This window comes from Sceloporus occidentalis, unplaced genomic scaffold, assembly GCF_023333645.1.
Source record: "Sceloporus occidentalis isolate IW3139 unplaced genomic scaffold, rSceOcc1.0.p SCAF_43, whole genome shotgun sequence".
NCBI lineage: Eukaryota > Metazoa > Chordata > Lepidosauria > Squamata > Phrynosomatidae > Sceloporus > Sceloporus occidentalis.
In genome coordinates this window covers 3,649,393-3,671,586 of record NW_028317023.1, presented here as the reverse complement: position 1 = coordinate 3,671,586, position 22,194 = coordinate 3,649,393, and the positions used below count along the sequence as shown (strand labels likewise).

Below are 22,194 nucleotides of genomic sequence, written 5' to 3'. Positions count from 1 at the left end.
AAATGCAAAACATCTTCTGACCTCCCCAAAAGTGTCCTGCATTTAGACTGAAATTAAATTGAAAAAAAAAATTTAATAAATAAAATAAAATGATTTAAATAAGTTCTGTCAGCTGTTTTAAGATATACTAAGATGTTTTCAGACTTAATAGAACATATTGCTTTTTTTTGTGCTAACTTTCATTGCATTGGTAGGAATGATGATGATCGGTGATTATTCTGTATTTCTAACATTTAGAATGGAACTCCTGTTGATGTCCTGAATTGCAGTCATCTGGCGTGGTATGTGTTAATTGCTTTGTGGTACTGCGATACATCAGGAAGGTTATTTGGTGTAATGTGTCTCTGAGCAGGCGGGATGCTTGCTTTTCCTCCTGGCTGTACAGAGCTGATGTATATATTTATATAAGCCGTGAGGATCCCCGGGGACATTGCATTTGGATATGGAGTACAGTAGTGACGAAACAGGGAGTAATGGAGAGGAGGAGAGCCAGGTGAGTGTTTCCTCTCTAGCATCACCTTATGTACAAACCCCAACTATGCATCCATGACCCCCCCACTATAGTATAGTACTAAATAATATTTTGCAATCTTAGTGCAAGCAATGTATCTTAGAGAGAAACTGTGCAAGACTGCGTAGACATTTACTGCTCAAAGATCATGAAAGCTCTTTAAGTGTTTCTGTGCTCGAGGTCACATTTATCAAATTTATGTGCCTGGTTATACAGGTCCCAGTTTGCCTTTATGTATATGTATTACAAATATAGAGTTAACCATTAAATTTACTCCTGATCACCTGATCCCTTGCTTTCCTTGACGATTTGGATTTTGAGTGAGTACATGCTTGAAATGTAAAGATTTGATACATCTACACATTTCCTCAGCAGTCTTTCAAACCTCGACCTCTTATCATATATCCAAATATTAAATAGAATGAGGCATATTCTGCTGAAATGTCATGCTCTTTGCTGAGTATATTTGTTATATTCGTTTCTTCTTCGTTTCTGCTAGAGATGAATCGTGACTGAGTTTGGCCAAGTTTGAGTTCACTAATTTAAAGTCTTTGTGCCAACTTTAAATGAGTGAATAATTGTCAACAGATTGTTGATGTCAAAGATTAGAAATAGAAGCCTTAGCTTATGGTTTTGAAGGAGGTAAGCAGCTAAGTTCCGTTCTTTTAATTTGTTTATGATGTTTACATAGACAGATAATGTCTCTATGTAAATATGCATCACTGTGTATATATGGATGGTTGGTTAAAAGATAATTTTCAGGTTTGTTTGGAGTAGCAGAGGGAAAAAGCCATTTGACATTTTGCCGAAGTTTGAGTTTTATTAGTTTTGAGAAATTGACTTGTTCTACAGACAATTATTATTTTTATTATAATTTTTTTGCTGTCATTATTATTACAATATTATTATTATTAATAATATTTTACCGCCACTGAGATAAATGTTGAGTTAGAGTTAGTGTAGGATTATTGTTGTATCTGATACCATGTTACCGTGATTCTGGTTTGTTATTTATGTAATAAATCTTTTTTTTTGTAATTTGTCTATTTTTAGGGTCTCATGTAACTTTGAAAAAGTGACAGATAATTAGAACCCAGCCCTCCTATAAAGGTTATTGAAAACACTCCATCCTATAATGCCGTTCTTTTCAATGGATAATTTGCTGGGGGGAGGGGGGACAATGTATTTGCCTTATTTTTAGATGTTTAAAATCTCGGTTTGAGTGAAAGCCACTATATTAAGTATTAAAAAAAAAATCCACTTTTTACACTTTTTATTTTTATAGATATTTTTTTTATATCGTGATTGATTACTTAACACGAAACTGTGGACACTAGAAGCTCATTTCTCCATTAGACTGCACCCTGTTTCCCTCTATTGATTTGGTGACATGGTAGCAAACAGGATGGAGTGCAGCTGATGGGATCAGACAGTGTAAAGGTCAGGCACAAGGGCACAGCAGGCATCGGAGGACGTAAGAGGCATTAGGGTAAGAGGTGACGTGCTGAGAGTGGAGAGAGGAGTGGAACCCCACTTGATTAATGCTTAGAATATCTGGACAGATAATTACTGTAAAAAGGAGTAAACATGAGCATGAGGGGTAGGTGTGGAGTTCCTTGCGAGCAGCGCTGGCTGTGAGTGAGAAGTGTAGGAGTTTTATAAGAGCAGTGTCACTTGCTGTTAGTACGCAGTATAAAAATGTTGGGTGTTAATGAGCAAAGTGAGAGCTCTGGCTGCTAGTGAGCAGGGTGAGAGGGCTGACCCGTTAGTGAGCAGCGTGAGAGCGCTGGCCGTTAGTGAGCAGTGTGAGAGCGCTGGCCGTTAGTGAGCAGCGTGAGAGCGCTGGCCGCTAGTTAGCAGCGTGAGAGCGCTGACCGTTAGTGAGCAGGGTGAGAGCGCTGGCCGTTAGTGAGCAGGGTGAGAGCGCTGGCCGTTAGTGAGCAGGGTGAGAGCGCTGGCCATTAGTGAGCAGCGTGAGAGCACTGGCTGTTAGTGAGCAGGGTGAGAGCGCTGGCCGTTAGTGAGCAGGGTGAGAGCCCTGGTTGTTAATGAGCAGAGTGTAGTTTAAGAAGGCTTTTACTGGTCAGTTGAGCTGAGTGAGAGCGCTGGCCGCTAGTGAGCGGTGTGAGACTGCTGGCCATTAGTGAGCAATGTTTGAGAGTGATGGCTGTTAATGAGCAGTGAGAGCGTAGTTTTAGTAGGCTTTTACTGGTCAGTTGTGTGAAAGCACTGGCTGCCAGGAAATAGTGTCAGTCAAGATGTATGTAAGGTAGGATGACCAGAAGGCGTCTTTAACATTGCAGAGCTGCGTTAAATTTAGCGCTCTCCTGCATTATGAGGTTTTTATACCTGCAATTATAGGAATCATTTAGTCACAAGGACGAGGAGCATGACAATCGCATTGTTGAATTTGTGCCCAGGATGGCCGTACCCTATACCCAATAATGACGCACACACTTTATTAGGTGCAAATATAATTTCCACAGCTTTATTAACATTTACAATATTTAAAGGTCATTATAAATAACAGATTTCCCTTTTATTAACAATGACAATAACCCCCCATAATAAACATATTAACCTTATAACAATGGCACCCACACGTACCAGGTGCTTCCTCATTAACACATTGACCACAGTAGGGGCATACCAAGACCGTTTAACCAAATTATAAACCATGTAGGGGCATACCGAGACACCCCTACACCACCAACTTAACCAAACCACCAATGCAAGGGCATACCGAGACACCCCTACACCACCCCAGATTCTGAGCCACAGGCCAGCTCGAAACCTACCAAACTAACTTGAACCAAGTCAAATTATTAAACCAAACCAGAAAATCCACCGTACTAAACAATAATCCCCAACTATCCCCGCTGCTGTGACAAAACGGGGTAGTCACCCTCGCAACCCACTAGTAAAGGGACAGAGGGTGGGACAACCAGGATTTGGAAAAGCAGTTAAGCGACCGTTTACAAAATGGTTGCCACTTATATAGCTTGATAGTGACCCCACCCATAAAAAATTTGAACCAATTAAATTAAATCACTCCTTATGCACACCACCTAGATCTGTCAAGGCCCACTCCACCTAAGCTGCGCTGTTCCATGGGCTTCATGAAACCCTTCCAGTGAGTGAGTATCATGAGATATTACGGCAGGTGAACAGCGTGACTTATGAATGGAAAGTGAAAGCCTAGATGTTCAGAATGAGTAAAAGAACAGACTGTTAGCTCTTTCTGGGTGAGGAGCAGCTGGCCTCAGAGGCAGGCTAGTCTTCAGAAGGGGGGACAATGTCACATTGGTTTTGATGTAATTACCATGCAGTGTATTGATTGTTTGTTTTTGTAGCCCGTGCTTTCTGATTTAGCTGACGCCGTCAATACTTTTCCATTTAATGTTCTTCTTAACCAGGATCAGGAAACATTAGCTAATAAAGCAGCACTCTGATTTATTCAGGAAGTGATCAATGGGCACTCATCTTCAGAACAGTTCCATCAACAAATTCAACATCGGCAATATAATGAAAAGCCAGAAAATATACTATTAATGTGATGAAAATTACAATATGCTAAATCTTAGAAGGCCTTTTGGGATACCACAAGTGTTTCTCAGACACCAGTTTGCAGTTTAGCTCAAAATTACCACCAATAACACTTTGAACGTGTGAGTTGAAAGGGATGCCATTAAAGGGTTTAGTAAAGGTGATATGTAAAAAAAAATAGGCAATTTATGTCATTTTTGGTGGTTGCATCACTATGTATCTTAATAAAACTCACAATTGTCAATCTTAACCAAGGTGTGTTTTTATAAATAAAGAATGAAAATGTATCAGGAAGTTAAACACAGTTGCTACCATATCTATCTTGGAGCCCAGATATACGGACAGAAGTTTAAGGACCACTCATCTACTCATGTTTTAATTTACCGGTTTAATGTATATTGTCAGGTTCTTTCAATTATATTTCAGCTATTGTTCCACAGTGTGGAACTTTAATCAGAAAAGGTAATAAATGTATAAATAACATGTTGACTTGGCTTTATCTGGTAGATCCGACATTTCCTGCGCAATGATTCGGAAGAGGCAGAGTTGACAGAGTTAATCCAGGCATTCCCTGGAGAAAGTCCTACGAAGAGCCAGAGGCAGCAGGAAGGCTTTCAGAAAGAACAGGAGGAAAGGTTCTGTAAAAACCAAGACGAAGAAGGGAGGCTTAGACGAGAGCACCAAGAAGACAAGCTCAGGGAAGAACAACACAAGGATGGTGAAAAGTTCCCCAGGGAACAGCAACATCAGGAGAAAGAGCGGCTCTGCAGAAAGCATCTGGATGAAAAGCTACGAAGGGACCAGCAAGATGAAGAGAGGCTTCGCAAAGAGAGACAGCAAGAAGTAAGGCTATGGCAGAGTCAAGAAGACAAGCTTCACATGGATCAGGAGAAATTTCAATGGGAATGCCAGGTAGAAGAGGAAAGACCAAAGCATGATCAGCAGAGATGCTACTTGGCGCAAAGGGAGGAGAGCTATCTCAAGGAGCCCGAGAAACACTTCCACAACAATGAAGAATCTGAGATTTCCAATGTTGTCAGACACATCAGTGATGACATTGAAGAGGTACGGGATTTCAGTCAGACTCTCCCTGTGATGCCCCCAAAGTGGGGATGTCCTGTGATGCCTCCACCCAGCCCATCCAGACCCAAAAGTCCATGGGGGAAGCTGGATCCATACGACTCATGTGAGGTAAGAAAAAGGCCGAAGAACATACTGTAAAGTCCCTTGTCTAACTTTGATAGCAAAAAGCAACGCTGAACTTGGGAGAGCACAAGAGTTGCAGCTTGTTTCTAGCATACCGACACATTGATTTAAGTGGGAATTTGGGTTTCTGGCTAAACACAATATAAAATGACTTCTATAAAATGTGTATTGATTTAATTTCAAATGGTTTGTAAAAGCACCATTTAAAACAGCAGAACATTTCATATACCTGAATGATTCTGAGATCAGATGTCCTATTTTATCTATTAAAAACAAAACTGCATGCCTCTCATCCCAACATCATCCATTTTTACTGTATGCCCACAGATACGAAAAAATGCCTGTATACCCCAAATAAATTACCTAAGATTGTGATGGGCGCATCCATTATTGATGCAACAACCACAACGATATACAAAAGAACCATAAACTACAATGTTGCCGTGTTTGCCAAAAGGGAACTTGTCATATTTCACATGCTTGTCAAAAAAAACCCAGAAGGTAGCTAGAAGAGTTCATTTTGACATAACAATGGTACCCCAGTTGGTGTTTTATTCACAAAGGACATCTTTCATGTCGTCCATTCATATGTTTGTACACCATACTTTTTCCTAATTTTCTTTTTCATTTTGTTTAACTTCTCTATGCGAATATTATTTTAACTTAATATTCAACTTTGATGATGTCTCATACCCTTCCATTATACAGTTGGTGGCGCACTGGAGCTCAAAAGTCATTATAGATTCAGAATGCACCTTCAGGGCTTAGCTCTCTAATTCTATAAAATGTATTTGTCAAATTATTTCGGCTACACTGCACAGTCCATTACCACATGGACGTGGGTTCATGAAATGACACAGATAGATTATAAATCTAGACAAATCCAACCAAGACTCAAATAAAAGAGTATTAAGCTAGCCTGTATATGATGCTCTAATGGTTATACCTGTGGGTCTTAATAACCATCTGTGTGTGTGTATATATATATATATATATATATATATATATATATATATATATATATATATACATATATATATACACTATATGTACAAAAGTATTGGGACACCTGACCATTAGAGCAATGGGGGCTTTTATGACATCACATTCTAATTACATAGACATTAATATGTAGTTGGCCCCCCTTTGCAGCTTCCACTCTTCCGGGATGGCTTTCCACAAGATTTTGGAGTGTTCCTGTGGGAATTTTTGCCCATTCATCCAGTAGAACATTTGTGAGGTCAGGCACTGATGTTGGATGAGAAGGCCTATCTCTCTTTTTCTGCTCTGCTTTTCTGCCTTCTAGCCATGTGTTCTGTCCTTTCACTTCCAAGTTTCTACCACATGGTGCCGCTGTTTATGCTTCCTAATCTCAGTTAATACTATTTCAGATCTGATAGCTTCAAGACAGCTGTGTGTTTGGGACACAGTACAGTGATTTAAATACACTACAGTCCTCATCAGTATGGTCACTTTACTGGAAATTTCACCAGCTGGCTCTGTTATTGATCACTCCTTATACCAAACACCCCAGTATGTTTTCTTTGCACATCTTTGATTAATTTGCAATGAGAGGGGGTCCCTGGCGGGCTCTTCTTTTACAGTAGTAGACTTACTTACAGTTTGCCCTAATATTAGGTCCTTTACAAAGCAGCCTTAAACAGCTCAGATTTGGAATAGCTAAACTAAAACGATTGTGTCTGCACATTTCCTTCTTAAATCCCCCACCTGTAAGCAACCGATTGTGACCGCTCTGGAGAGCGGATATATTAACACATGGGAATGCCTTGTCTAGTACATCCAAATATAAAGTGTCTGATGAATGTATATCTTCTCCCTGCAGGAGGACAGGGATTACGTTGGATTTGCCACCCTTCCCAACCAGGTGCACAGAAAATATGTGAAGAAAGGCTTTGAATTCACTCTGATGGTTGCAGGTAATTAAATCAGCGGCAGAGTTAAGAAGCCCTTTACATGTCAGTGACAGCTATGACTCCCACACTTGGCTGACTCAGAGCTCAGACAGAATACATGTTGGCTTATACATTCAGGGCTATATTCATATTCCCCTATACGACATTGTTCCAACTACTGTCTTCAAATAGCTAGCTGGTTTTATTAGATGTGCTAAAGCGTATGACACTGCAAATCAGTGTTGGAAAAATATGACAAGTAAATGAAGAAGTTCATAGAAATGTAGACTGAAGTATTGTGTCATCAAATCAAAGTAACATTACAAGAATAAGTCATCCTCTAAACAATATCTTGTGGGACTTACTGTATCTCTACTACCTATAGTATGTATTGCATAGTGTGGTGGGGTTCCGGTTTTACAATAGGAGTCCTTTCTATACATTATACGGGTGCTGCCCTGCATACTTCAATTGAATTAAATGTGAAGGTGACAGCTGAATTGTCGTAGGTGGCGTCCTACCAGCCGATACATTGCATAAAATTGCCCTGCACTGTATAATTGGCAGTGATAACGAAGTGATGATAAGTACGCTGGTGCATGCTGAGTGCTAGTTATTTAATTACATATTCCCAGCAAAAATATCGATGAGGCAAAATTTTACTTGATTCTAGAATTATTTTCCAAAAGGTTTGGGCATTCAACAGTAATAGGACTAATGTAATTTAGTTACAACGGTGTTGAAGTCAGCAGAGTAAGTAGAAGTTTGCTGAGCCCACTTGATACTGCAAATGCATCAAAGACCCTATACTTTTGTGCTTCAGCGTGTTCACTAAATGTATATCTCACAAAAGCGGGTCCTAAGCTGGCAGCATTTACTGACTCTTTTCCTCTTTATTTCAAAAGGGGAGTCGGGGCTTGGAAAATCAACTCTGATTAACAGTCTCTTCCTCACGGATCTGTATCAGGATCGCCAGCTGCCATGCCCAGAAGGTATTGTCAAGTGATGATGATGACCACTAAACATGTGATTATTTTGTCGGCTTCAAGTAGAACATTCAGTTTGTTCAATGTACAGCAGTGACAAGTAACATACAGTCTTGGAGTGACAAGTAACATACGGTCTTGGAGCTGAAATACAATTCTGATCATAAACAGTGCATGATAGGAATTGGCGGCCAGCAACAGATGGAGAACTCCAAGTTTCCCAGTTCTGGCCTACAACATCTCTATTATTGTCCTTATACCTGCCCTCTTGATAAAATAAGGAATCTGCTTTCCTACCTCCCTGGGTCAGTCCAAATTTGTTTACAATCTGAACTTCACAGTCTGAACTTTTTGAAGCCTTTTGGACCAGCTCGGGGGAAATTGCCTGTCTGCCGCCGGGCCAGCCCATCCCTGTCCATGTAAATCTGATTGTCATGGTTTCCCCAATGTTACCTTTCACGTTCAGACAATTAGTACTTGGCAAATAACCACATTTCTTGGTCACGTTTTTGTTTCTATCTTTGCTGAATAAGACTGGAAATGCTGTTATTTATTTGCAGAATGTGTAACACAAACTGTGGAGATAGTGAAGCAGACGGTGGATATCCAAGAAAAGGGAGTCCGGCTGCGTCTTACAGTGGTTGATACCCCAGGCTATGGGGATGCTGTAAATAATGAAAATTGGTATGTATATGTGAGAAATGTCTCAGTGAACAAAGATCAATCTGAATCCCAGCCTCTATGTCTTAAATATGTTAATTTATTACACACAGCATACATACAGCATGATAGTATGTACGTAGTATGATAGTAACGGGATGCTGGAACTTGAGTGCTGTAGGCTCTTCTTCTTGAAGCAATGGAGGAAAGACTAGAGGATCATAGTCTGGGGGTGAAGGGCAGAGGTTAGAGGATAGAGATAATATGGAGATACCTTAGCCAGCACAGAAAAAAAAGTTAGGTTACATCGGCTAAGACATCTCATCTACCATCTGAAATCTTGTTTTAAGGACCTTATTTTATCCCATGTCCTGGTGAGATATTGGCCATGCTGTCTGTGCTTAAACTATAAAGCAGATCCCATGCTGATTGTTACCAGAGCTGTCTATTTCTCCTTTAGCTGGAAGCCAATAGCTGATTACATTGATCAACAATTTGAGCAGTACTTCAGGGACGAGAGTGGATTAAATCGTAAAAATTTGCAGGACACCCGTGTGCATTGTTGCCTGTACTTCCTGTCACCTCTAGGACACGGGTATGTGCTAACACTTGTTCATACATCACTGCTTCTTCCCATACACTGTGACATACAGTAGGTAGGTAAGGTGATCACGTGTCATTTTAAATCAGAAATCCTGTTTACAAAAGTGCATTTTGGGAAGCTATGATCTTAGTTGAACCCTGATCTACACATTTTTGTACAGCTATCTGTGGTTCTCTGGGGTAATCTGACTCAGACTCTTGCTGTGATTTATGCATATAAAGGCTGTGAATTAACCCTTTCCAACCTGTATCTTCTATACAGCAGGGCTGGTGACAAATGATATACTCTAAGGATACAGTTTGTCTTAACAGCCTGTTCTTCCCATGACCAGCAATTACTAACGCCCGCTGAGAGAATTCTTATACCCATCTGGTGTTGTCTTTAATAACTGAGTTTTTAATCCAATAATTACCCTTTATTACCCCTATATCCATTATTTAAAGGAAAAGGGAAAAAAAGTTGCATTTGGTGTCACCTGTGGCTACTATGGCTGTTATCAAACTCAGATTGGTGGTCTGGTCCCAAATGAAGAAACACTTTTGACCTCTTCTTTTGTAGAAGCTGCACATTATAAATACCTTGGATTAACTCCTTATGTTCTACAGCTGGTTAGCATCATAGCATTTTAACAAACTAGTCCTTCACTGTGTACCTGCAATTAAAATATAGGTAACCTAAGAATGCATTCAAATTATCACATGTGTTGGTATATGACTCCTTAAAATATAATTAATTTTCAACAAATACCCCTGTTAAAAATCATTTGCTGCAGATTAGGGCCCATCTTGCAGATCTGTTCTGTGCTTGGGTCTCAACAACATCTGGTAAATTTTTTATAGGGATGACCATAGGGTCTTGCAGTATTAGTCCAGTAGATATAATATGAAAAACAGAGTATTGCAGTATGCAATGATACCTTTTTTTGGACTAATATGATATTTAAAAGACAAGCTGTAGAGAGTTTTCCTGTGTTATTCAGAGTATTGCCTCAGACCAGAAGAAGATAGGAAAACTCTGAATACCTTATAAATATATTTATATTTATATGCACTGATCAGCCATAACATTATGACCACTGACAGGTGAAGTAAATAACACTGATAATCTGGATATCATGGCACCTGTCAGAGGGTGGAATATATTAGGCAGCAAGTGAACATTTCATCCTCAAAGTTGATGTGTTAAAAGCAGGAAAAATGGGCAAACCTACGGATCTGAGTGACTTTTAACGAGGGCCAAATTGTGATGGCTAGACGACTGGATCAGTGCATCTCCAAAACTGCAGCTCTTGTGGAGTGTTTCCAGTCTGCAGTGGTCCGTATAAAAAAAGAGTGAACCGGCGACAGGGTCATGGGCGGCCAAGGCTCATTGCTGTACTATGGGCACGTAAGCATAAGAACTGGACCATGGAGCAATGGAAGAAGGTGGCCTGGACTAATGAATCATGTGTTTTTTACATTACTTGGATGGCCGGGTGCATCTCTTTCCTGGAGAACACATGGCACCAGGAATGCGTGCATGGAGGCCCCACCTTGCCACTCACAGGACTTAAAGGATCTACTGGCAATGTCTTGGCGCCAGATACCACACCTTCAGAGGTCTAGTCCATGCCTCGACAGGTCAGGGCTGTTTTGGCAGCAAAAGTGGGACCTACACAATATTAGGCAGGTGGTCATAACGCTATCGATGTATATACTGTGTGTACTCATATAAAAGCACTCATCCTACTGGTTGTACTTCATTGCCTGTAATGAGATTCTGCTGTGGTAATTTGCCTTGCTCTAATGTCATTTGAAAGTTTTTTTATCTTTTATTCTACAAGGCACAGAGAGGTTAGGAAATTTCGGATAGGTCATTGAATTGAGACCTTGATTTTGAAACACCATAGTCATTGACCGATATCTTGTAAACAAACTGTGTGATCTATGTTGCTTATTCTACAACTCCAACTTAGATAGCAACTTGGAGACGTCACCTTCAGAACCCATATTAATGAATGTGCAATTAAATTGTAAAACCACAGAAGTTACAGGCTCCAAAGACGGATTGTTCAGGTTTGATAGCTTAGCTCTAAATAGGATATACCATGAGAGACTCTGCAATACAGCTTTATAACTAACTAGGTCTAATTCTGCAGGATGCGTCCTCTTGACATAGAGTTTCTGCGTGCACTGCAGGACAGAGTCAACATTGTCCCAATCCTGGGGAAAGCTGACAGCCTAACAACTGCCGAGCTGCTACAGAAAAAGCAGAGGGTGAGTCTGATAAGCAAATAAGCCCTTGTCTTTGTGGAAGCCAAGTCTCTGGGTCCACTATTTTAAAGTGGTACTTTCACTAAAGATCTTTACCGTCTACCGCTGTGGCATAAGTGTAATTGTTTGTATGTCAAAGGTTTCAACACAATCTAAGATATTTTAAAAGTAATAAAGCTGTGGAGCCTAGTGGATTGGTGCCAGATGGTACTTTGCTGATGCTCATGTGGGAGATCAGGTCTTTTAATGTGTGGCTGTGGGCTGCAGGTGGCTGGAAATACGTAATTGAATTTGCCAGTCTGACCCTGGAGCTCATTATGCTGCGGGCATCTTTAATAACACAGTGCTATAGACTTCAAACAATACAAACACTACTGCTGATCAGGCAGAAAAGAAATCAGGGGTGCCCGTGTAAGTGTTTTGGTAGGGCATTTCTCCAACCAATGTCCACTAGCATAAAATCATCCTTGAATATCACTGCCACCCTCCGTGAACTTGTTTATCCACCAATAATATGGCTGCACCAATGTTCATCGGGATTTACATCTCATTATCCTAGACAAGGGAAAAAGATTATGGTTCTCTGCAGGTGTTTAAAAAGAAATGACTTCACTGAATTAGGATAATTTATTCATAAAGAGCACATACTTCAGAGCTGAAGAACAGGGTTACAAAGAAACTAACAAACAATGGATGTCAGATGACAGAATACTTACAACATGCTCCTTGGAGAATGAAAAATACACGGTATACTGCTAGTTTAATTGTTAAGTAGAGATAAAAATTAAATGTTTTTATATGGTTGGCGGTGCCTTATTATGACATCACCATCTGGTCATCGACGCAAATAAGGTATTGGAACAAAGTAGCATTGCTTTGTCACATGGATGGAAAACAGTATTCCTAAATATTTTCCACTGGCCTACAGTGCTGTGAAAAAGTATTTGCCCCCTTCCAGATTTCTTATATTTTTTCATATTTGTCATTGAAATGTTTCAGATGATCAAATTAATTTTAATGTTAGATAAAGATAACCCAAGTAAACATAAAATGCAGTTTTTAAATGATAATTTAATGTATAGAAGAAAAACGGTATCCAACCCTACCTGACCCTATATGAAAAAAGTAATTGTCCTCTTAGTTACTAAATCAACCAACTCAACCAGCTATGTTGAATCTAAACATAAATTAAATAGAAACTGTTTTGCATAGTGAAGTAGAATAAAAGGTCAAAAAGCAGCATAGGATGCTGAGAAATGAGCAACAGATGAAAAACAAAGTCATTGACATCTACCAGTCTGGAAAGGGTTACAAAGCCATGTCTAAGGGCCTGGGAATCCAGCAAACCATGGTGAGAGCCATTATCTACAAATGGAGAAAATTTAGAACAGTGGTGAACTTTCCTTGGAATGGTCAGCCTACCAAACTTCCTCCATGACCGCATCAATAACTCATCCAGGAAGTCACCCAGACTAACATGTAAAGAACTGCAGGCCTCACTTGCCTTAGTTGAGGTCAGTGTTCATGATTCCACATGAATAAAGAGACTGTGCAAAATGGCATCCATGGCAAATTTGCTAGGTGAAACCACCGCTAACCAAAAAGAAAAGGCTTGTCTCACATTTGCCAAAAAACATATTGATGATCCCCTGGGATAATTTTCTGTGGACGGATGACTTTTCTTTTGGTGCTGCTCTTTTAACATGTTTCTTTTACTTTTCCACTCATGTGATCATTTTCTTCTCTTGTAGATACGCGATGAGTTGGATTATTGCGGAATCCGGATTTATCAATTCCCCGACTGTGACTCAGACCAAGATGAAGAGTTCAAAATGCAAGACATGGAGCTGAAGGTGACAGCACAGGATGCCCACAACAGATTAAATAGTCCAGATCTAAAGATTACTTGTCTTTATAGATGAGTGAAACCACATAGGCTGGAGTCCATCGCTTGGCTTTATCTGACTCAAACCCCTCTTTGCTTTTAATACTTCAGTTCTCATATACAAAAATACAATTTGTAGCCCGAATAAATTATACATGTTGGTGGAATTCTAAAACACATGAGCCGATTAGCTTTAAAGGGATAGCATTGCCAATATACCTTATGTTTGAATTTATCCTGATTTGAAGTAAAAGTGTTTCTGGATCAACATGAAACTTATGTTATGTATTCAGTAATAGAATTTAAATCGTTTACAAGCCCAGGGATAGATAGACTGCAAACCCACCGAGTACAATGCAGAAATAAACTGAAATATGTATTTTCTTTTAAGGATGCCTCTCTTTTATGAGTCAAAATAGAAAAAGGCTCCAGGCACTCATGGGTTCCATCAGGCAGATTTATTGGAAGAGACGAACAACAACGTTTCGACGAACCCATGAGTGCCTGGAGCCTTTTTCTATTTTGATTTATTGGGGAGCTGGCCCTTCCCGGCACAGCTAAGCACCTGAGTTCCTGTGGGGAGTGAGTGCAGATTCCTGATTTTGGTGACTCTCTTTTATGAGTGACCTGTCTGTTTCCCCTCTAGAAAAGCATTCCCTTTGCTGTGATTGGCTCCAATGCTGTCGTGGAAGTGAATGGTAGGCGTGTAAGGGGTCGCATATATCCGTGGGGAGTAGTGGAAGGTAAGGATCATTAATCAGTACCCTTTGCTCATACTTTGCCTTACTCAATAGTCCTCTACAGCAAAGCAACCGATGGGTTGATTTTCGGCAGGAATTGAACAATATTCCCATCATTTGTAGATCAGCAGCAGTTGGGAGGCTGCCTATTGGTCCCCACAGATCTCTTTGATCTCCAGCTGTCCCGAGTATCTCTTCCCTTAATCGTGTGCGAATCATTGGGGCAATTCACAGTATAGGTATCAACATAACTGGATCCTCCTTGAAAACACTATTGCAGCATTACTTTCTAGGACTCCATAATGTGCAGCCGGAGTCCTAGAAAGTCCTAGTAGGTTTTTATTGAACCCCTATGCTGTTTCTGTAGACTCCTGTACCTCTCACTCTCGACTTCTCTGTGGCTGATTTAGCTTTTTGCCACAAATGTAATGCATATTTAGGAATACCACATATTATGTTTACTGCTTCCTCTCACATGAGTCTCACAAATGCACAAAATCTCACAAACTGCCTTTAAAAAAGATCCTTTAACAGGTCCCTGCATTTCTTGTAATCCTAATATATCCTGATCACCCATCAGTCACTCATGCATGTCCTCACCATAACTTATCCTTCTTCATCTTATACTCAGTGGAAAATGAGCAGCACTGTGACTTTGTGAAGCTACGAACCATGCTGATCCGCACTCACATGCAGGATTTGAAAGATGTCACACGTGAGACCCACTACGAGAACTACCGAGCACAATGCATTCAGAGCTTAACCCAACGTGTGGTCAGAGAAAGGAACCGCAAGTACGTGCAAAGGGGCAGTTTGCATGTAGAGGGATGATTGTTACATAGTGTCTGGAGATGTAATAAATCTTTGTAACTCCTGCCCATATCATAGAGATTGTAATTTTAAAGTTACCCAAGTACATCAATTGATTAAGGTATTTAAACAGACCAATTCCATGCTAGATCCTTGGGCAGAGCATGTTACATACACTGTGGTTTGTCATCTACCAATACTCAATGGAACAAAAGAGATTTAGTTTTATGTACATTTTAACCAATCTTTGTCAACATTTAATCCAGTCCTAGTCACAGCTTTCTATTCTATTCTATTATTATATACATTTTTATTTCAGTATTTTGGGGGGTTTAGTGTCAGGTTAGATTGATCGGTGGGTAAAGGGAATTTGGGGCATTCTAGGGGGTCTACGTTTTTAGTTTTCTCTAAATATATTGTTCATACCAAATGTTGGACTATATATATATATATATATATATATATATATACACACACACATGTAAGAAACGCGTTCAGCCAAATGCATCTCCTGCAATACAAATAGATGGGGGGGGTGAGAAAGTGAGCAAATGCAAAGAGGTGATTCTAATGAAACCCTCCATGCATTTGCATGCAAAAAAGATATGATGGCTGGAGTGTCCTGATAATGTCTGGCAGATACCAATTTGTTAAACCGAATGCATAACATGTGTGTGTAATCTTCCCTTTAGTGGTATCTTGCTATTAATAATCAAAACCTAACAAAAAATGTTGAAAACAGTCCCACCATTGAGCTACAGCACTACTGTCTGACTTTCAGCCCAATTTTCTTTTTTTCCTTTGGTTCTTCAGCAAATGTAAATTTTGATTTAGTAAAGTGTGTCACTCCTGTGTTAGTATTGTAAATATTTAAATACAATATTTTTCGTTACAGCAGGGGTTTGCAGGAGAATTACTCTGTTTTCCACAGATTACATGTATTTTAAAGGGCCATTCCCAGTGAGTCTCTCTTCTTTGAATAGGCACGTTTTCCCTGGTTTTTTTTTAGATAAATCAGTGAGATTTATTGAATATCACCTCGCCGACTAAATTATACATCATACAGGGCCAGCTTGGCCCCCTTCTCGCAGGATAACCTTTTCTTGGTAAACAGTAGAATGTCTCTCTTAGTTAACCATCTAACGAAGGTCTGTTGGGACATGAATTAATATGGACTTCTTTGGCAGAAGGAGGATTGCATTTTCTCTTCCATGAACAGCTCGGTATAGTTTCACAGCGTGAAGAAAAACCCTTTCCTGCAGTACTGCATTACATTAACGTATACAATCCTGTATTAAAAACTTGACAGAACATATTTTTTTAGTTTGACTTTCCCTTCAAATACCTCATGGTGATGGGATAGACCTGATGGGAAAGACTAATAGGGCCAAATGGTTCTCATCTGTTGTAGATGTCTGTTTTCACATACGTCTATATTCTGAGGTTGCGATCACAAATGTATCCTCCCACTAATCCAAACCCCAACAGTCTTGTCTCCAGTGGGATAATCCAAAATTCCTGAGTGCTATACTCGGCAATCTGAGAGTATGCTGTGGGGACATAGCCCTTGAAGAGGCCATGTCCCCAATGTCCCAGCTTTTTTACCCTCAGACATTGGGCACCTTTTTAAGACTTAATCCCAAAGATATTCCTAAAACAAACTGTAAACATATGCTGAACCTGATATAAAACCAACCATAATGACAGGGTGGCACACAGTGCAGCACTTTCCAGTCGTGCAAGAATTTCTTCTGCTGGGTACTTCTGATTGGTTGATTAACTGATTATGTCCTTGAACGGTCCTCACTGTATTAAAATAGTTATCGATAAGGGTTGGCATATGGGCTTTCACCATCTTTAAAGACATGCACACTGTATCAGATGGATACATGTTTTTGTTATACAATTGAACACACAGTCTGTTGGCCCTCGCTGAATCCTGGCTCTTGTCCCTAGACACTTCACCTGCTGCTGCACATTCTTTTGTTGGCCTTCAGTTCAGACACCCTCCCCGACCAGGAAGCAGACAAGGAGGTGGGGTTGGTATCCTTTAATCATCCCCTGTGTTCCCAATCTCTCCTGATCATATTTCAACCCCACCCCATCTGTTTGTTCTTGCTCTATAAGTGTTATAACCCTATAGTGCTCAACCCACCAGGTCCTTTATTCATTTTCTCCTTGGTTCTCCCTCTTCCTTTCCTCAAGATATATGGGGTTAACTGAACACCCTTTTTGTTGATCACATTTCATTATGGTTTGCCTACGAGATAACCTCTTTCCCATTGAGATCATTTTTATTAATATGCATCTAGCATTCATTCTTGTCACTTACAGTATATTACCAAAAGTATGTAGACACATGACCATTATACCTATATGAGCTTGTTGGACATCCCATTCCAAAAAAAAACCATGAGCATTAATTTGGAGCCACCTCCCCCACCTTGTGGCTATAACAACTTTCCACTCTTATGGGAAAGCTTTTTGGAGTGTCTGTGGGAATTTGCACCAAAAGAGCATTTGTGAGGTCTGGCACTGATGCCATGGCTGTGTGCAGGCCACTAGAGTTCCTTCACATCAAACCATGTCTTTATGGACCTTGCTTTGTGCGCAGGGGCACAGTCATAGTCATTGTATGCTGTAGCAGTAGGTAGCATGCATTCTGGTAGGTAGTGTTCTCCTGGCATCCTCCAAAACCAGACTTTATATTAAAGTGTGATTTATCACTCCACAGAACACGTCTCCACTACTCCAAAGTCCAGTGGTTGGTGTGCTTTACACCACTCCAGCCAACGCTTGTCATTGCGCGTAATGATCTTCCATGGAAACCCATTGAAGAAAACCCATGAAGCTCCTGACATATAGTGCTTGTGCTGATGTTTCCAGGGTCAAATTGGAACTCTTTAGTGAGACATGCTACAGAGGACAGAATATTTTTATACACTATGTGCTTCAGCACCCAGCAGCCCTGCTGGCTGAGCTGTTACTACTCCTGTGTCCTTCCACATCACAATAATAGCACTTACAGTGGACCACGGCAGACATTTCATGAACTGACTTGTGGCAAAAGGTGACCGTCTATGACAGTGCCACACTTAAAGTCACTTAGCTCTTCTTCAGTATTCCTTGCCAGTGTTTGTCTATGAAGATGGCTGTCCATGTGCTTTTATACATCTGTTAGCGATAGGTGTGGCTGAAACCTTAAACCCAATAGGTAGAGGTGGATCCATATATTTATTTATTCCTCACTGTCCCTCATTGATGGAACTTTAGTGATTATGGGCCTTTTCAAGGGTCGGGACGAAGAGAAGAGACAAAATTTCAGGATTACTATGTTCGTTTTGATGCTTGTTAGCACAGCAATTATTTTATAAAAGCTAAACTGCTTGACTTGTAGACCTAAACTACTTTTGGGATTCTGCTTACAAATACCTTCATTTTGCATTGCCTAATACAAAAAGGTGGAAATTCCAAAGGAAAAAACAGAGTAATTCCTGGTGGAGCAGGTATCCAAAAACTATATCGTACATGTAGAATGGAAATAGCTGTTGCAATAAGGAATGCATCATTCCTTATATATCAAAATCGTTCTGGTTGAAAGTTTAATAAAATATTGATTGGTTTAATAATTGCATATTGTGATTACACACTATTAACAATGAAATAAAATGCTGATAAGTATACGCACATTTTTCTGTTTTTGCCACAATCTACCCAATACTCAAAATAATGGCATGTTCTGTGTAACCTATTCTGACATCACCGTCAGGGATGGGATGAGCCAAATGTCTACAAGGAAAGCCAGTCTGCTTTTTTTTCAAATTGGGATTACCAAGTGTGGGAAGGGGGCACTCAGTGCGTAACTTGACATTGTGTTGACATTGTATGGAGGGAGGGCAGGGGCCCAAAGGTGATCATCATGGTCATGGAAGGATAACTGAGGCTCACAGACGGGAAATGATGACTTGGATGAGGATCAGACCTGGAAAGACGTGTTCAGGGGTTATTGTTCTAGTACTGTGTAGGATAATTGTGTAGGATAATTATGTGATTATTTTAATTATTTATGTATATTCTAGGTGATCCTTAATATGTGTATAAAGTTGTGGTCAGAAGAAGAATCCTATCCTATTTTTTTCTATTTGGCACATTTAAATTTTTCAGATCATCCATCGAATTTTAATATAAGGCAAAGACAATGCGAGTAAACACAAAATGCCAAACTGGTTGTGCCATCCTCGGCAGCAACAACTGCAATCAAACATTTGAGTCGTTTACATCACCGTTGAGGAATTTTGGCCCACTCTTGTTTTAATTCAGTCACATTGGAGGATTTTTAAGCATTAACTATCGCTTTTAGGTCGTGCCACAGCATCTCAATTGGATTCAAGTCAGGACCTTAATTTTGTTTATTTTGAGGTATTCAGAGCTGGACTTGTTTGTGCGCCTCGGATCATTTTTCTGCATCATAACTCTACTGTGCTTGAGCTTTACAACTCCCCCATGGATGCCATTTTTGCAGTCTCTTTCGTCTTGTGGAATCGTGAACACTGACCCTGACTGAGACAAACAACGTCTGCAGTTCTTTACATGTTAGTCTGGGTTCTTTTGTGACCTCTTGGATGAGTCATTGAATTTTGGTAGAATAATGCCTCTCACTGTGGTCCGCTGGAGTCCCAGGGCCTTAGAAATGACTTTGTAACCTTTTCCAGAGGGATAGATATCAATGACATTGTTTCTCATCTGTTCTTGAATTTCTTTGGATCTCGGCGTTATGTGTTTTTTTTTTTCTTTTAGCCTACTTCTCATTGCAAGACAGGTTCTGTTTAATTTGTGTTTAGATTCAACAAAGCTGGCCGCAATCATGCCTGGTTGTGACTAGTGAAATTGAACCACATTATCAATTCCATTTGGTTAATTGCTTGATTTAATAACTAAGCGGGCTGGTAGGGTTGGATAGCATTTTGTGTTTACTCTGCTTATCTTTGTCTAATATTTAAATTAGTTGAATTATCTGAAACATTTAAGTGTGAGAAATATGCAAACCAGAAGAAATTGGGAAGGGGCAAATACTTTTTCCCAGCCTTGTACTATGGTCAACTAAGAGCCACTTTGGATGAACTCATCATGGTTGGCCATTTATCTGGATATCTACATTATAAAACATGATCCTGATGACTACCTTTCCCTGTTTGTCTGTCCTTGTAGTAAGCTGACTAGAGAGAGTGGGACTGACTTCCCAATCCCCAGTGTGCCTCCATCACCAGACCATGAGACCCAGAGACTGATTCGGGAAAAAGATGAGGAGGTGAGTGCACGCATAGTGATTATTCAATGTCCCGACATAGTCCTCACATTTCACAGAAGGATACCGGTCTATTCAAAACGTCTATAAACCATAAGGATTAAAAGAATAATGAACGCTGTAACAATGAGTTCCATTTATTTTATTTATAATATACTAAGAGAGAATAATTCCTATACTTCCCAGTCTTGGGTATGTTAGCTATGCTTCAGACTTACTGAGCAATAACCCTAATCACCGCCTGTGAGATATAGATACATAAATATACAGAGATATATATACAGTATGTATGTGTATATATTTATATATATATATAAACTGCTGAATGTATTGGAGGAACAGTACCATAAACATTAGCGATTTCAAACATATCTCAGCAATTTGTACACTACAGTGCTAATTACATTTAATTGGACACATTATGCATATGGTTGGTGGTATAAGACATCTGGTTTGTTTTCAACACTTGCAGGTCTGAAAAAAATAGTATGTATTTTTGGAATAACGTTTTGAGGAAAAAACTGAGAGGCAATGTTTTCTGGGAACATTAAATAGTACTTTTCCTACACGATATTATTTCTTGTACATTGGAAATATTTGTATGTTTCCTATATCCTCATTAGGTCTTTCAAGCTCAGTGTTTTATAAACTGGACAGATTAGTTAAACTCAAAATATATTTACCATATTAGGAAACTGTATTTTTAAACAAACATGTTAGGTTGTTAATAAAAGTTGCTATATAAACAGAAGTCTAAATATTACTGTTTTCCAATTTATATGTTCGTATGCAACTTTGCTGCTAATAACATCACCCTTGTTATAAAGTATTTTGGGAAAACTAGATAAGCATTTCACTTGGCACTACTTTTCGAAGTATATTTATCTGATTATTCCTGGTCTATTCCACAATTCCTGCTCTTCCTCAGTTTGGAATAAGAGGTGTTTTTTCATAGGTAAAAGTATTACATTAACTTTAGTGTCAGAAAAATTCATTATTATAGCTGTATGGAAAAAGTGGGGGTATACCATGGGCACTCCTTCAGAGAATGAAATTATGCTCATTTTACCTAATAGCAACCGAGTGACAAATTAGATTACAAAATTGCAAAATAACAAAGACACTTAAGTAAGCCCAATAGTCAGAAAAGTTAAAAGGCACCCCTATATACAAATAGTTTAAAAAACATAGAAAACCGTGGAGTAAATATTCTATTTGATTTAAACATTCATGTACTATTTTGATCTATTTATCTCTCCTTTTTCGTGTAGTTGCGAAGGATGCAGGAGGTTTTGCAGAAGATGCAGAGGCAAATGAAAGATTCACGTTAACATATTGTTGCACCCCTCGTATATATCCCTTGGTGGCTTTCCATGATATCTAAAATGATTCCTGAGCACCAGTCCTCTTCCCCAAAACACTAAAAGTTAATTAATTTGCTACTGAGAAGACCTGTCTAGAAGCTTATCCTGGAAAAAAGGCCACCAGTGAAACTGTCACGTCCAGTTCTGAGACATCAGAGCATCATGAGAGCCCCATTCTACCAACAGCTACATGTTACTTACAGCTTGTTTTAGATCCCACTGTTTTACTCATCCTGTTTTCTTCTTCATCTGTTGATGCCAAGTCCTTTTTTTTCAAGGTACCCACTACACAACTAACAACACTGGTAGGATTCACTAAAGGTGTTTTGGATGTATAGCAGTGTTATAAAAGAGACCAGGTCACCTCCATGATTCTTTTATTCAGTGTTGCATGGCCCTGTTTTTTGCCCGA

The 22,194-nt window shown here is 39.6% G+C and overlaps 1 protein-coding gene across 1 annotated transcript; it reads left to right on the top strand.

The window, feature by feature from the left end:
• Nucleotides 1-442: 442 nt before the first annotated feature.
• Nucleotides 443-21,749, top strand: LOC149289716 (septin-5-like). Its single transcript, XM_089490239.1, has 12 exons — nucleotides 443-493; nucleotides 4,565-5,248; nucleotides 7,107-7,200; nucleotides 8,082-8,168; nucleotides 8,723-8,846; nucleotides 9,283-9,417; nucleotides 11,564-11,681; nucleotides 13,430-13,531; nucleotides 14,210-14,306; nucleotides 14,935-15,097; nucleotides 20,322-20,421; nucleotides 21,690-21,749. The coding sequence occupies exons 1-12, from the start codon at nucleotides 443-445 to the stop codon at nucleotides 21,747-21,749; spliced, it is 1,815 nt and encodes a 604-aa protein (XP_089346365.1).
• Nucleotides 21,750-22,194: the final 445 nt, after the last annotated feature.

Bases quoted from the DNA above. Each gene is read 5' to 3' on its own strand.
- LOC149289716 (XM_089490239.1), top strand. From the start codon at position 443: ATGGAGTACAGTAGTGACGAAACAGGGAGTAATGGAGAGGAGGAGAGC. The intron at 15,098-20,321 runs GTACGTGCAAAG...CTGTCCTTGTAG, and splicing joins GTCAGAGAAAGGAACCGCAA to TAAGCTGACTAGAGAGAGTG. The intron at 20,422-21,689 runs GTGAGTGCACGC...TTTTTCGTGTAG, and splicing joins TTCGGGAAAAAGATGAGGAG to TTGCGAAGGATGCAGGAGGT.